The sequence below is a fragment of the Carassius carassius genome, chromosome 48 (genome assembly GCF_963082965.1).
Source record: "Carassius carassius chromosome 48, fCarCar2.1, whole genome shotgun sequence".
Taxonomy (NCBI): Eukaryota; Metazoa; Chordata; class Actinopteri; order Cypriniformes; family Cyprinidae; genus Carassius; species Carassius carassius.
In genome coordinates this window covers 21940413-21957343 of record NC_081802.1, presented here as the reverse complement: position 1 = coordinate 21957343, position 16931 = coordinate 21940413, and the positions used below count along the sequence as shown (strand labels likewise).

The 16931-nt window shown below is 38.9% G+C and overlaps 1 protein-coding gene across 1 annotated transcript in view; it reads left to right on the top strand.

Moving 5' to 3' along the window:
* Positions 1-16931, top strand: part of LOC132131495 (inositol hexakisphosphate kinase 1-like) — a 100884-nt gene that overhangs the window by 38370 nt on the left and 45583 nt on the right. The window contains exon 2 of the mRNA XM_059543536.1: positions 11399-11792. Coding sequence (XP_059399519.1) covers positions 11570-11792 — 223 coding nt within the window. The 5' untranslated portion in view covers positions 11399-11569. The remainder of the gene's footprint in view (positions 1-11398; positions 11793-16931) is intronic.

Below are 16931 nucleotides of genomic sequence, written 5' to 3'. Positions count from 1 at the left end.
TAGTAGGAAAAAATATATAATATGGAAGTCAATGGTACCAAAAACTGCCTAGTTACTGACATTCTTCTAAATATCTCCCTTTCTTTTCAGCAGAAGAAAGAAATTCATTCAGGTTTGAAACAACATGAGGGTGAGTATAATGACAGAATTTTCATTTTAAAGTGAAGTATCCCTTTAAAAGAGTGTCATGGGGCTCAGGGCAAAATAATCTACAAAAACTGACAACAAAAATGTAATCATACTTCCACAATCTTTTGAAATTAGTGGTTATATATTTAAATCGTTAAATTAATGTGACAGTTTTTTGTATTATATACAAAATTATAATATATAATAATATAATTATAATATAATATAATTATATTATAATTGTATATACAGTATGTCACATTAATTATAATGATAATCTTAAATAAGATTTAGAGAAATAACCCCAATTTCAAAATAATCATGAGTATAGAAATCATACCTGCTCATCAAAATGGTCCAGAATTCTTTTCATGTCATCTCCAAGGTCTTTACTCTTTGCCCGATACATTTTGATGAGGGCGTTGCTATATTTGTTAAGAGCTGTCATGAAAGCTGTTTTAAGGTCCACACAAGTGATCCTTTGGAACTCTTTACAAACCTGAGGAAAAGAAAGGGGAAAAAAATATGTGAACAATAAACTCCATATACAATCAAGACAAAATAATGTACAGAAAAATTGTAACTTACTTGCTCCTCCAAAAAGAGGCCAGGCCATCGTTCTTTGATGACATAGACCAAGGGTTGCTCATTAACCATTTCTTTTCTCCTGAGAGGGAATGTAGTTTCCATTTTGGTGTTCAGTTTTGTCATGTCAATGTTCTTTTTCTTCACTTCAAGCTCAAGCTGTTCCCTTTCATGTTCCAATGCAGCATCATCTAACCCAACAGGATTGTCTGGAAGGAAGTTGATTTCTGATCTTCTTGGTTTCTTCTGGGGTACTCTTGAACCATCATCTCTTTTATTGTCAAGCTCACTACATCCAGCACTGCGTAATTTTTGCCTGTAATTCCCCATTTTAAATTTTAAGCTCATCTTCCAGCCTTTGCATCCTGTGTCACAGCCAAGTTCCCTTAGACAGGGATGTCTGGAAACTAATGCAAGTGCCACCTGCTCAATTTCAGAATCACTTGGGTAAGCTTTAAAGGAGTACATTGTTTCTGCTAACTTATCAAGTATTTCTATCTTGATGTCTTGTGTAACACACATGGTAGTGTTCTGTTTTTCATAGACTTCATTAGCTTTTCTCAGTCAGAACTCTACATCATAGGAGAAATTTGGAATTAGGAAATTGGGTGGCCAACGCTCTTCCCGGACTGTGGAAGAAGATGGACTGGACAGATTGGATGAGATGCTTGCTGTGTCTAGGGTAAAATCAGTTTCAGACCCTGTTCTTTCATTTCTTGGGGGTTCTTCTACTGAGGCAGTTTTGAACATTTCCCAGATAATCTTCAGTGTGACCTTTTCAGATGGAAGTTCTTCTACGTCACTTAAATTACAAAGCGAACCATCAAAATCGGGGTCCTCATACTGGATCACAAAGTTTTTATCAATTTTCAGTTTGTCACAAAGAATTTCTTTGAGCTCATCTACTGATGATGGCACTTTGGGGAGTGTCAGCTTTTTTATGCACTCTGGATTCACGATCACTCGCAGCAACATTGTGGTTTTCTGAAACAAAATATACCATTTAGTGATTAACATTCTCTTGCTAAACTGTGTACAAATGTTAAAAAGAGGATAACATGATGTAGGCAACACCAATTTTTGTCATTGTTCTCTGTACAGACAGCACTACAAATTTACAAAAAAATGAGCTCAATGTTAAAATTGACCGGAGTCCTCCTTAAATGCTGCTTGCAATCCCAATCTGAAAAATGCTAACTTTAATGTAACAAAAAACGTTTAGGTGACACCATGATATTTCCCCCGATACTGTAGGCTGCAAGTGGGTAGAAGTCATTTAAATCCTTGAGCTCAGCAACAATCAGATCTTCGTATGGAAGTTCTTCAACCTTAAAGGCACGAACATGTTCAACATACCAAGAAGAAAATCTCTCCAGCACAAAAGCAGCCTCACTGTCAACAAACAAAATGCAGTGGATCTTTGCAAATTCTGGCAAGCCGCCACAATGTCCAACAGACACCATCATACCTTTGGAGTATGAGGTCCCATGCAATTCAGTGTTTGATGCAAGAGATACCGTGTTAAGGTGAGCATATTTTTTCTCAACAGCTGTTTTCACCCTTCTTTGCAGAGAGGACACCTTCACAACTTTTACTTTGTCAACATGAATGGATTGTTTGAAAAAGCTGGGAGACTGCATGACATGTGCAACCATAAGTTGGTGCTGGGTAGACAATGTCTGCAATATGTTTTTGAAATTGTGCATGTTATGGACAACACGCTTGAAGAAACTGTGTTTTGCCTCAAAGCGCATTGTCCATAACTCCACACAAGGACCAAAATGGCGTATGAGGCTTGGGTAGTGTTCCAGAAAATGGTGTTTTGGTTTCAATTTTTCATTTGGAAACACTTCTTTAAAAAGGTTGCGATGGTCAGATATTTTTGTCTCCAGGTAGCAAAGACTGTCCTCTGAAAACTTGGGTGAAACAACAAGCTCCACTATGTCTTTAAGATCCATCAACAGTTGCCATGCCTTCTCAGTTTCTGGAATAATTTTGCCAATCATGAGTGGTATGAGCCTAATGAGTGTCCAATTTTCGTGTCCATTTCCACCAATGGTTTTTTTGGAGAAGAACGTTTTGGGGATTTTTTGAGGCCGGTTCACCTTGTCAGAGAAACAGTAAGGGAAAGACTGAATTACACTGTTCAACTGGTCAAGGGTAAAGAACTTATCAGCTATTAGCTTCTGGAGACACAAAGACAACTCATACGGCACAATTCCTTCAAACAAATCATGCAATGCATCTGGAGGAAATCCAGTTACTGGGTGAAAGAAAGCGAGATGAGTTTGTAAGACACATTCTCCTTTTACACCTTGTACATTTGTCAGAGTTGGGGTTGCTTTCAGCTCCTCAATAAATTGGTTGTGTTGTTCTATACTTCTTAAGGGAAAAAGTCCCTTGCTCACATCAGTGGTCTGTATATCCTGGAAAGAAGCGAGACAAAACCTACAGAACTTCTCAACACGAAAACTTTCCTGAAATCCCGCTAGACCATGTGCTCCTAGATTGTCTGCAGAGACAGTAACGACTGTCCCTTTGATATTTTCCCCAAAATGATCTACATACAAACCCTCTCTTTCAAGTGTCTGCACATCCTTCATTAATGGCTCAAAAAACATGTCATAGCCAAATTCTCTTACATCAGCACTCTTACCCAACAAGGCTAGTTGAATAGCATGCAAATTTGCTCCGAATTGGGAGGGCCAGTTCAAAATCACCCAGTAGACTGCTGTAATCTTGTGCTTTTTACGTGATGTTCCCAAAGGATTGGCAACCTCAAAGTCATCAATATATAGACCAAGTGCAATAGCTACATTCTCATCACAAAACAGAGGATGCTCTTTGAAATGCTGGCCATCAAAACAAGATGCATAGAAGCCATTTGTGGTAGGATTAGAAGAACAAGTCTTTTGCACGGTCTCACTATGGTCTAGAAACTTTTTTTAAACTTCAAGAATAGGAACATAAACAAATGATTTATTTTTTTGCCTACTGAATACAAATTCAACAGGTTCAACGACATCAAAGTTTTGTTTGTAATATACTTTTCGTTTATGATCAGTTGATAATGTTCCTTTGTTAGTGGTAGCATACAGAGGATTTGTTCTGTGAACAGCTTCATTGATTTCTGTGATTAAAGATTGGTCAGCTTCACAGTTGTGGTGGCATAAAATATCTGTAATCACCTTTTCTGTGGATGGTTTAGACAGGTTTAGTATTTCATTCAGACTTTGAAAAATGTGCTGTGTAGCACTTCTAGATACACATAGTTCTGTCTGCATACAAAGGAACAAAGAAGCTAACTTCTTCTCAAGAGTTTTGTTAATATCTTCAACATCAGCAGCTTCTACATGTATATCATGCAATGTATCCTCAAAGCATTCTGAAGCAGAATCTAACCAATTATCAGAGTCTGTGCGATCGACAGTTACAACTGATGAACTATAATCACTTATTTTGCATTTTTGGTGATGTTTGAACTTGTGACTGTGAAATGTTACATAGACATTAGTTTTAAAATTACAGTGCAAAAATGGGCATTGCACTGTCTCATTCCTTTTCAGATGTGTACCCAGATGACTGATAAAGTTTTTTTCAGTACAAACATTGTGATAATCACATAGGTCACATTTAAATGTAGCTTGCCCTGTTGTTTTATCAGAATTTGTGTGGACCCTATATAAATGAGTTTTCAACGCACCTGGTGTTTTGAAAGAGCAGACACACTCAGGGTACAGGCACAACAATGGTTCACGTCGGCCTGGGCGCCAGTGCTTTAGCCTGTAGTGTCTCAGCAGCAGATTTTGACTGGCACAATTGTATTTACAGTGTCTACACTGCATGAAGTTTGCTCTCAAGGTAGATCTGTTTAAGAGAAGAACACAAAGTGAATGATCAGTTTGAATGATCAGGCAAATACATGAATGAACAATGAAATAGAAAATGAATTTATACTTATGCTTTTTAGTTTTTAGTGTATGACAACTGCTGCACAGAGACTTTCAAAAATCATTATCTCTTCAGAGCATTCAATTAATCTAACTTACTAGGCCTACTGTTGTAGCAATTAATCAGAATTCTTAGCTGCCCTTCAGTACTAACGTTATTAGCAGATCAAGAACCATGTAGCCTAATATGGCTGAAATCAACAGAATGTGCACGACTTCAAAAATATTAACGTTACTGTGCAGCAAAATCCATCTCAACAAAAGATAAAAACTTAAATATTTCACGTAACGTCGTTGAAATTATTAAAAATAAAGCTAATTTAAACATTCAGTAATGTTTATAACTTACAAAGTAAAGTTGTGGCATTTCTATTTTTCCAACGAACCAATATCATCTAATTCAGAAGTAAAGTACAACAAAACCAAATAAAATCTTTTGACTTCATGTGTGTGTGTGTGTGTGTGTGTGTGTGTGTGTGTGTGCGTGCTTGCGTGCGCGTGTGTGTGTGTGTGTGTGTGTGTGTGTGTGTGTGATGAAACTAGTATTTATAAGAATTAAATTAGCACGTAAAGGCAGCATAATTTCCAGAGTTCACAATATACTGCTGTGCACAATATACTATACTATTACTTCTAACAATAATAATACTAATACATTACTATTGTACATTATCTGTACAATATATTATAATTTATACAGTGGGGATGATTTAATTTATTAATACTATTATTCACTAATACTTTATTTCCAGACTCCAGACTTCCATAAATAAATAAATATATATATATATATATATATATATATATATATATATATATATAATAACACTATTACATTTGACACAATGAAGTTATTTAAAAAAAATAACCAAACAACATTTTTTCTTTAATGTCCCATAAACAAATGGTATTAGTATTTGGTAGTGGGAGGGCAGGTCCTAACTCAACTTAATAAGTTGGCCAAATTTTTTTTGGATGAACTTGCAAAACCTTGTTCACAAAACTTAACTTTTTTAGTTTATAGAAAGAAACTTGGTTTAGGTTGAATAAATGTATTAAAAATAGTTTTACTGACTTTTTCATAGAAATTTGCTGAGCCAACAAAAAAAACCCAGTAATTTGAACCTTTTTCGAGTTGGATTTTTTACAGTGCAACAATGTATAAATAAGTGTAAATAAGAGTGTGCATTGCAGACAACTTCACTGATTATAATAGGTGTAACAAATGTGCAGAGCTCACTGCTCATGTTGAAGTGATAGACAGATTCAGTGGTTATAAAGGGAGTGCTCTTTGCTTGCTTTGTTTATGATCCAGGCATAATTTGAAAACAATTTCATGTGTTGATTGACAACCATATTTAGGGCTATATGCAGGATTGAATCTGAAATGTAGTTATTGACAGCAGATTGGACAAGAAAAAAATCTTATACTGTATAACATAATGGATGTGCATTAGTCTTGCAAACTAATCCCGGGTTTCGGCAACATCTCCCACTCTTTGTGGGGAAGTCGTGGCCTAATGGTTAGAGAGTCGGACTCCCAATCAAAAGGTTGTGAGTTTGAGTCCCGGGCCGGCAGGAATTGTGGGTGGGGGGAGTGCATGTACAGTTCTCTCTCCACCTTCAATACCACGACTTAGGTGCCCTTGAGCAAGGCATCGAACCCCCAACTGCTCCCCGGGCGCCGCAGCATAAATGGCTGCCCACTGCTCCGGGTGTGTGCTCACAGTGTGTGTGTGTGTGTTCACTGCTCTGTGTGTGCATTTCGGATGGGTTAAATGCAGAGCACAAATTCTGAGTATGGGTCACCATACTTGGCTGAATGTCACGTCACTTTCTAATAAACCTGCTACTTGCTGTGTTTATTTTGCCTTTGTAATTCAAAAGAACTTTCTTTGTACTTGCAGTACTTGAAATTTTTTAATGCAGTTTTTGTTTTATAATTTTTAAATTCTTCTTTTAAATTTTTATGTCATATTTTTATATTGGCACAATGGTACCTTTATATATGATTTAAAAAGCGTCAGGATGCAGTCTCGGATGAAAGTCTTGATGGTTTGGAGGTTTGGTGGTGTAGGAGTCATGATCACCGTCTTCCGGGTTTGAAGAGTGATGAATTCCAAAGATATTCTGACTCGATGGTAATTGGGAGTTTCTTCCCAGTGGAAAGTGAAAAGAGCTAAGAGAGGCATCAGCTGAGATCCTAGGATCTTTGGTGTACGTGAAGTCAAGGCACGAGGCATGGCACGAACTTAGGGTGTCCTTAGAAGCATTCTAGCTCACATCTTCATCTTCTCACAATCTAACAGAACTGCAGACTGAAAGTCTTTTTGTTGGAGCCCACCGGGCACACCCGCACTGGCTCAGGATCTCCACACATTCAGCAATCAGAAGATTTTGCATTAGACTTAGCAGAAGAAAGACCAGGGCGGAACTGTGCATGAACCTTTTAAGGTTTGAGACGCGTCATACCTCTCAGGAAGAGCTTGTCCAATGAGAAAGGCTGAAAGTCCAAGCGGGAGGTTGGAAATACTAGAGAGTTTTACGACCTTTGTCTGAGAGCATGGTAATTTGCATTTGGAACTCAATTAGGTGTTGATGCAAAATTACTAAAGATTCTTAAAACATTAATACATTGCCTATGTACTAACATATAATATACACTCTCAATTAGATCTTTAGAAGACGAATTCATAGATACTTAAAGGAGTCGTATTACCTTGGATACCTACTGCTGTATTATAGTCTTTCAGGCCCTTCTAAAAAAGAAAAGTGGAAAAAAAATAAACACAGAGCTCCTCAGACCCTTATCTCTGTAGGCATTATTGTCTCGCGAGATCTGATGCGATATTTTGGCTGTCGTGGACGGTCATTATAATAATGCAAATGAGGGGCACGTTGATTGGTTGCAGGAATGAGGGGGGTTGACACCGCAGGTAATGCTTTAGCATATCATTACAAACTGACATCATGGCGCAAGTTGTGAATGAACGCGACCGGCTTCCCGGCCAGTGTATAAGTATGAGGCACCGTTTAGGGCTTAAATCAAATTTCATTCACGCACACATATGAAACACGCTTACATATATACTAAGTACTAGTCACACATACATGTATATGAACTATCTACGCACATAAAGTTACTCATATGAGACGTGAGCACAGCACACACACACAAATATAAGACGTGAGCACACACACACACAAACTAGACGGGGCCTCATGTAAGCGTTAGGCAATAAATAAACAATAACCGAATTCATGATGATCTCAGTCATTTGTTTTAGCAAAGTACGTTAGCAGCCATTCCCCATACCTCAAAGCTAATACTTCCGCCAGAGTTGTGCCTGGACGCGTTCATTGAACGATAATTCATGAACTTGTTCATATTTTGGACTGAACTGAACGTACCGCATTACTGCCTGATGAACGTTGTTACTGTGAACTCGTTCATTCTGGTGTCTGTGAACGCTTAGCTCTCTCAGTTTAACTTCGTTCAGTAGGATGCCAGATTTCTATAAAGCCTTCCAGGCGAAAACCCACCTAAAACCCACCGTAAACCGGCCTTAATATGTAGCGGAAAAAACACCCAATCTGGCAACGCCAGACTCTCTTGTTCAAGCTCGTTCATCAAAATGAACAAATCTTTTTTCGAGTCATTTCATTCACTTAAGGGGCTTTAAATGTTACTATTAACTGGCAAATTCCCCGAACACATCAACCTACGCAATCTTGATCATATTCTGAATTAAGAAATCATTATAATGCAGTCAAAAGTCCGTTTTTGCAGTCAGTTTACAGGGAACATAAATAATTACTTCACCACGAGTCTTTCGTTTATTTGTCTAGTGACAGACGCAATAGCATACAATAGCCGCATTAGCAGTTATGCTGTTTGTTACACACAGTAGAGCAATAAAAACACAGTCTTACCATTTCAATTGCAGGCAATTTTGTTGGAATGGCGCTTTTCCCGAGCTTCGATGCCAACTTCGCCTGATATTGCCCCAAATTTGTGAAGGATTTCGGCGTACAATGTTTAGCACAAACACGTAACGATAAACCAGTGGAAGGGTTGAAGGAACCGCGTCATTAAAAATGAATTTAATCCACTGGTCTCTGATAGCTAGGTCCGTTCTTGGTAGAGAAAACACATTTACATGTTGATTCTGGCTGTCAACCACAGAGCAACTCACGTGTGCACTAGTTCCAGCATCTTTCTCGACTGAATATGAGGGGGAGAGGGGAAGTTCGAGCTTCCTGCTGCGGTGTCCATATATGGTATATCCTGCCCCGTCTTGACGTCAAGACGGGGAAGAAATCAAAATCTCGTATTTGAGTGCGCATTCACGTGGGCTATTTTACAAACCCTGAGGTAAACAAACGCTTCACTTTTAAATATCGGCTTCCCGGCCAGTGTATAATCGTAAGGCAATCATAACATACATTGATTCTCGTGAAAAAAGTGAAAATTGTGGGTCATGACTCCTTTAACATGGTAAGATTACATATAGATAAGATTACATGAACGAGTGGTTCTATCATAAACATACACAAAACAGTATACATACAAAAGACAATATTCAAGAACAGTAAAAACAATCACAATGACCTGAAGTATATGTGTGTTAATTCAAAAAAAGTTTTCCTATGAATTAGAGAATAATCCATTTTACTGTGCACTATGTGTCCTATTGAAAATGTAGTGAGAGGTAGAACTCTTAACATGCCATTAGATCGTAAAGGTTTATCTGATCTGGCTGAGGGGCCTTGGTTGCCTTGTGTTGTTCACAGACATCCTGGCACCCAGGATGTTTATTAGGTGAGGGGTCTGTGACTTTTTGTTAATCTAATTAATAATTGATTTGTTAGATAAAATGAAAAATGGTGTGTCTGATTGGTCCAGACGCTACACCATTTTGGAGAATGTCCGCTGAACTCAAACTGTGTACGATCTTCTGTATAGAACAGTTTGTATACACAGTTCTGTATACACAGTTTGCGTTCAAGTCAAGTCACCTTTATTTTAGGGATGGGCGTTTTCCGCAAATATCACATTCGAATATTTGAGCTCACAAAAAACTAATATTCGAATATTCGTTTATTTAAATTACGTTTATTGAGACAGACGTTATTTTTCAGCAACATTTATTGTTTCCATCATTTTGAACGAGCTTACACACAATAAGCTTGAACATTACACATCGTGCTTTGTAGCTGAAAACCTTTAACAATGCGTGCAAACAAACAAAAGTACAGATTAAAAGCAAAAAAAAAAGAAAGTGAACAAAGAAAAAAAAAGTGAACAAAGGAAAAACGTAAAGCAGCCTGCAGCAATTAGGCTATTGTAGAACGTAGCCTACACTTAACTTTGAAACTTTTAAACTGTCAGCAAATCTTTTTTGCTTTTTTTTCTATTGTTTTACATGTTCTTGTTAAGAAATACGAGCATGTAAACATGATCGGGGGAATGTCGGCTCCTTATAGTCTGTTAAGAATAAGGAGGGCCGCGGAGAAAACGCGCTCTGACGGCACAGACGTTGTTGGGACTCACAAAAAACGTGTGCTAAGCGAATAAGTTTTGTGAAGCACTTCATGTTTTCGTTTCACCACTGAATGGGATCCTCATCTGGTGGAATACATGGCTCCAGCAAGAACTGTTCCCACTCGTCTCGGCTGTAATCATCGCTGAAAAACTGGCTCAGCCTTTTCCGACGAGTGGCCATTGCATCCTATTCATCGTTGGTGACAGCGGCTGCATCCGCACCACTCGCATCAAGGAAAATGTTCTGATAATGTTGAAAAAAGTTTTTTACTTCTCATGTTTTCATCGAGAAACCTGAGATGTTTGTGCCGAGGGTCTAGGGCGGATGCGAGAAGAGGAGTTTTCACTGCGTTCTCCAAGTTAGCGGTGTTTATTTCGTTGCTTGAGAGATGCCGCAAAAATGTTCTTGAATTCGGTCACTTTCTGTAATTCTCCACGGCATATTTGAAGTACTGTAGAAGACTGCAGTTCATAGGGGCCATTCACATTTCGCGTCTTTTGCGCGCTCAAGTTCGTTATTTCCAATGTAGGCGTGGTATGAAAAACATCTCAACTTTTCCGAATGCCGCAAGCGCACCGGCAGGTCATGTGACAAGAACTAAACATTCAGCTTCATCCTTTCCCATAACAACATTGAAAGCTCAGCCAAGATGAAGGAACAGCTGATCATAGCTCTATATGGATTGCCATTTTGAAATAAATTTAGTAGCAGAGCTACTGCAAGCGATTTTTTTGTGCTGCAAATCCATTCATCCTTTGCTGAAATTTCCGTGTCTTCATGGAGAGAGCAGGTCACGGATGCTTAGCAACAGCAGACGCCTCAGGAGCGCTAATTATTTTTTGCTTGCATACATCTAAAATATGCCGTGGAGAATCACAGAAAGTGACCAAATTAGGTTTTATTGTGAACTTTTTTTTTTTTTTGAAATTCGAATATCATTTTTGTTTATCGAATAATTAGAGCAGAACGAGTATTTGAATGTTCGACTATCCATGCACACCCCTAGATACAACCACGATCAGATGATAAGAGCAGGTCATTTGTTACTCTAAGCAGATCTATTACGCCAAGACCAAATACATTAACACTGTCATATCCATCACCACACTAAAATCCATATTTGATGATACACAGTCTGTTTTGTTAGAAACTAAATTGTGATCTTTCTCCTTCTCTTCTTGGTGGCAGTATTAAGGATTCCCAGCACTCGCAGGGTTTTTGATCATCCCAGCACTCAGCGTGCTGGCTCCTCCCCCTCCCGGCAACAGCGTGCGCTCTCAGCCGACCCCGTGCACCCCGCGCTCACCAGGCCTGCGCACCCGAGCCCATGCTCCCAGCTCCACGTGGCCCTCCAACGCCATGTGTGTACCGCACACTATGGAGGCGGGCAAGCACAGCGCCAGCCAGGGGCAGGGCAGCCACGGGGGGGTTCCCCTGGAGCCTTTCATTCACCAGGTGGGCGGCCACACCAGCATGATGCGTTACGACGACCACACTGTCTGCAAACCGCTCATCAGCCGTGAGCAGCGGTTTTACGAGTCCCTGCCTCCAGAGATGAAGGAATTCACCCCCGAGTACAAAGGTAAGATGGATGATCTGGAAACAATGCGTTCTTTTCGAGGTGGCACGTTGTCTAAAAAAGATGCCAGAAAAACTGAGACACACAACTCAATTTGTAAACGTGTAAAAAGATGTTGAAGATTTTTGGATTTATTCCAAAAGCAGTTTTTTCATGGCTGTAGTAATCTGAGATTTAGTAGTTTTTAGTGTTGGTTTTTCTGAGCCAACAGTCTAATAGTAACTGCTACAGATGTGCAGTGAAGCGAAAAATGCGAAATACCTCTGTGAAAAGTTGCTTCTTCAAATCTGTGCAGTTCAAAGCACCGTAAAATATGAATACTAAAAAAAAAAAAACTGAAATGCTTTTGGAGGGCTAAAATCATTGACAAGTTTTTCAGTTATTTCAAAGTTACTTCTCTGTTGCTTCTCTGTTTTGGCTGTCAGTATCTATTTCATGTACAAAATGTGTGTAAGCTGCCTACTCAAGATGGTCCTGGGATCTTTTAGTCTACGAACAAAACTAAACATCAGTGCTCCTCCCATCCAATAATCACAATAAGATTTAGGCTTTGTTACTTTTGATGTGAAGCAAAGTTTAAGCTTTCAGATTCTGTCAGTTTTACAATTAAATACAGACAATAAATGTGGTTTTGATCAGGGCTCTAGACTAACTTTTTGCACTTGTTGCACTTAGAGGTCGACATATCAGGCCGATATTTGTCATTTTTTTATATATCGGCATCGGCTGATATCCGTGTTTAGTAGCACCGATTTAAAGTCAGGCACGTCGGCGGGCAGCCCCGTGTTATTGGTGCGGTGAAAAGTGCTGCTGCCGCATGTGAAGGACCCCAAGCCAAAACTTTTGGAAGATTCAACAACAGTCCTGGGAAATAAGGGTAGTCAGAGAAATTCACTCTGTAAATGGGGTGGAGAAGTTGGCAGCTCTCACAAACACTGGAGCGTGATTGAGGGCTACATTACTCCGCCCCGCTCACAAACAGCACCGTGCTCGGAGAGACAGCTGTCCTAGAGCTGCCCAGAATGGTGAATGACATTTGTTCGGAAGCATGGTTTGATGCAGACAATAACCTGGTTTCCATCCAGCTCATTTACATTTAGGGATGTCAATATTCGATCATTTCCATGATCGATCGTCGTTTAAATTAATGATCAATTAAAAACCTTAATGCTGCAAAATGTGTCTGCAGCTGTATTATTATTATGTGCAAAAGCCACTTGGAAAAAAGCTTTCTCACCCAAATTAAAGGGGTTTTAGTCTGAATAAAATGCTAGTAGCAGGGCTGTAAAATGAATAGATGTGATTATGATCATTTGATAAAATGAAGAGAGCGCGTCATACTTTGGAGATCATTTTATTTTGTTGGCTGTTTCCCGTCAAGGAGACCGCTGAATGCGCCTCTTTAAATGGTTTCGTTGTGCTCGTTGTTGTATTTTAAAATGCAATTACAATGTTTTTAAATGACACTTAGTATTAAAAATAAAATTATCCCTAACTTAACTGTGGCGCTGGTGTTTGTTCTGCGCAGTCAGTGAACCGCTTTTTTCACATCAAACATTTTAAGCACGTATTATGACCAGTACTTTATTTGATCCTGTTCTGCAAAATATTCGATTTTGATTTTTTGCGTTCCACTAGGCCTACTTGTTTTAAAAAATCCAGCATTTACAGTGCATTAGATCAAGACATGTGCATGAGTGCTTGAATACGAGGACGAGCGAGCACGGGTTTGACTAGATGTATTTGGAGGTTATTGCTCACGTCTCGTTCTGCACATATCCAAATGTTTCCATATTCACAATGTATCTGAATGTTAAACTATAATATTTTTAAAAAAATTTTTATGTAACTAGACAGTATACTACGGTCTATTTAAACTGACTATTTATATGTTTGGTTGACTGTACTTTATTTTAATAATGAACAGACTGCAATGTAAGTTTGAAATTAGAATGTACTTTAGATTCTGTTTCATTTATACCAAACACAAATGTTGCTGGATGCTAGTGTGTTTGCAGCACTACTGTTATTTATTTTTTAGATATTTTTTTTATATTTTTCAGTTGAATTGATTGTTATTTATAAAATTGTATTTATTTTATTTAAATGTATACTTAAGTTTACATTTATGTTCCAACAAACGTGAAAAATTCAGCTTGATAAAAGCTCTAAAACTTTATTGACTTTTGTGCATCCACTTATTATTAGTGTGACATTTTATCATGCAAATGAAGTGGTAAACTTCAAGATATCGGCCCTAAAAATCTACAGCACATCGGCCATCGGCTGACCCTGACCTCTAAACATCGGCATCGGCTATAGAAAAACCCATATCAGTCGATCTCTAATTTAGGCTACAAGTCAAAATTGCCTTCTAAACTTATCATCATTTATTGAGCTGTAGGATTATCCTTGAACAGTCCATTTCATTAAATGAACCCAACACCGCATTCCACAGTTCGTAACGATTCCCCATTAAACCATTAGTGCGTCATAAAACACAGTCATGGTGCCGAGATGGCTAAAGGTGATGTCACCCCCCCTTTCCCTTTTTGTGCCTGTCTAATCTCATACCAGCGATGCCAGGACAACAGGAAAAGATTTCTCTTTGTTCCCCAAAAAAGACCAAATGGCCAAGAAACCCTGTGGTGACCCCAATGCATATATCCACAGCGTTATCAGGAAACGAAGGATGCTAAGGCATTCAGATGGCCCAGAATCACCACAAACCTTAAACCAGGGAACACCTCCTTTCTGCATCTGTAAATTCCAGAGACTTTTGCCTCCAAAACCAATAGACTGAAATGAACCCACATGTGGTTTAATACAAACAACGGTCTCAAAATTGCTTCCAATAAGCTGAATTGATTAGCAGTATTTACCTCACATATATCTTAAGTATCATGTATGTTTTATATAACCTGTGGAATTCTTTCTCCGTGTTTAACTTTCATTACAGCCTATTCGTAGGGTTTTCTACCTCAGTTATAGGAACTAATCACCAGAAGTTGCCTCATACATGTGTATTCTCTGTATTATGCATGCTTTATATTACTCAAGTTAATTTTGTGTGTTAAACACTTATCACGGCTAAATCCTTATTTACTTCCACCTCAACTATGGGAAGTATATGTATTTTGGTACCTACTTGATGGGTAAATGATTTCTAAAATTTTGATATAAACTAGATGTGTGTAGGATGCACCATATTTAAACTATTAAGTTTGCTTATTAAAGCGTTTAACTAAACTCTCAGGAGTTTGGACACACGCGATCACGTGGATATTACGCTAATTACATGCAAGAACCAGAGATCGGGGCGTAGGTCCCGCCAAAGACAATATCTGATTGGCTGTCGCACTAGGAAGGACGGGTCAGATGGACACGCTTATAACCCAATGACAAGCAGCTATGCGTTGCTTTTTGCCTTGCTTTTGCAGTGACTTTGGCTCTTGCCTATGTTTTGTGCTGACCTTTCCATCATCCAGCGTGTATGCTTGCTTACTCTTCAAACCACCAAGAGATCACTCAAAACTCATTAATTCTTCCGTAAGATCCTTCGCTGAACTTTGTCAAAGAAAACCCTGTCAGAGTCGCTCCAGACTCAGAGGAAACTCCGTTGCATAGCAACCCGCAATCCAGGAAGTCTTGCGAACGAAACGCCACCCGGCAAAGCCAACCAACCACTCACCATCGAGTGCTGTCACTCAGAAAGCATCATTGACCGACTGCCAGCCAATCAGCGCCAGAGATTTCCTCTCAACAACTTCGTTACAGAAGGGAACGCACGCGCCCACAGGAGCATCCAAACGCAAGTACACAATATCTCCTTATTCTGGCTGAACTGGTGCAAATCTTATTAAGAAAACGAACTAAGATTAAAGTGCTAGTAGATTGATTCTCTCAGGTTGCGGTCAAGAAGTAGTGTCTAACGCTAGACACTTTGGACTTCATTCACCCTCCGTTAATAACATCACTTTTCTCTCTCACTGTTTGAATGAATGTTTGTGTGTTTTCATTAGTTTAGTTTGTGTGTATTAGAGTAGTTCAATAAAGCCTTGGTTGATTTTACATACCAGTGTTTTGTGCTGTGTGCTTACAAGTTACTGCCTTAAACTGTAGATTCTGTTACCTTGCTCATAATCAGTTATCATTATTTTATGATATTATTACCGTAGGCAGACACATAACATACTAATATGCTTTTATTATCCAAATCCGTTAAAGGATTTTTAGGCTGCATTAATTAGGTAAACCGGAACCGGAAACACTTCCCATAACACCCGATGTACTTGCTACATCATTAGAAGAATGGCATCTACGCTAATATTTGTCTGTTTCTCTCTTGTTCCGAGGTCACCGTGGCCACCAGATCCAGTCTGTGTCCAGATCAGAGGGTCACTGCAGTCACCCGGATCCAGTACGTATCCAGACCAGATGCCGGATCAGCACCTAGAAAGGACCTCTACATCCCTGAAAGACAGTGGAGACCAGGACAACTAGAGCCCCAGATACAGATCCCCTGTAAAGACCTTGTCTCAGAGGAGCACCAGGACAAGACCACAGGAAACAGATGATTCTTCTGCACAATCTGACTTTGCTGCAGCCTGGAATTGAACTACTGGTTTCATCTGGTCAGAGGAGAACTGGCCCCCAACTGAGCCTGGTTTCTCCCAAGGTTTTTTTCTCCATTCTGTCACCGATGAAGTTTCGGTTCCTTGCCGCTGTCGCCTCTGGCTTGCTTAGTTGGGGTCACTTCATCTAGAGCGATATCGTTGACTTGATTGCAAATAAATGCACAGACACTATTTAACTGAACAGAGATGACATCACTGAATTCAATGATGAACTGCCTTTAACTATCATTTTTTCATTATTGACACTGTTTTCCTAATGAATGTTGTTCAGTTGCTTTGACGCAATGTATTTTGTTTAAAGCGCTATATAAATAAAGACTTTGACTTTGTAGGACACGGGATAATATTTTGTCCAGAATTGATAAAATACCCTAATCTCAATTTATCGGTGGACAAATAGTTGATAAAGTATTAAATATTAATTCTGAATAATTTGCATAATAATTTGGTTCTTATTCACAGTAATTCAGTCCCCTTTGAGTTATATTGATCTAAATTTCCTTAT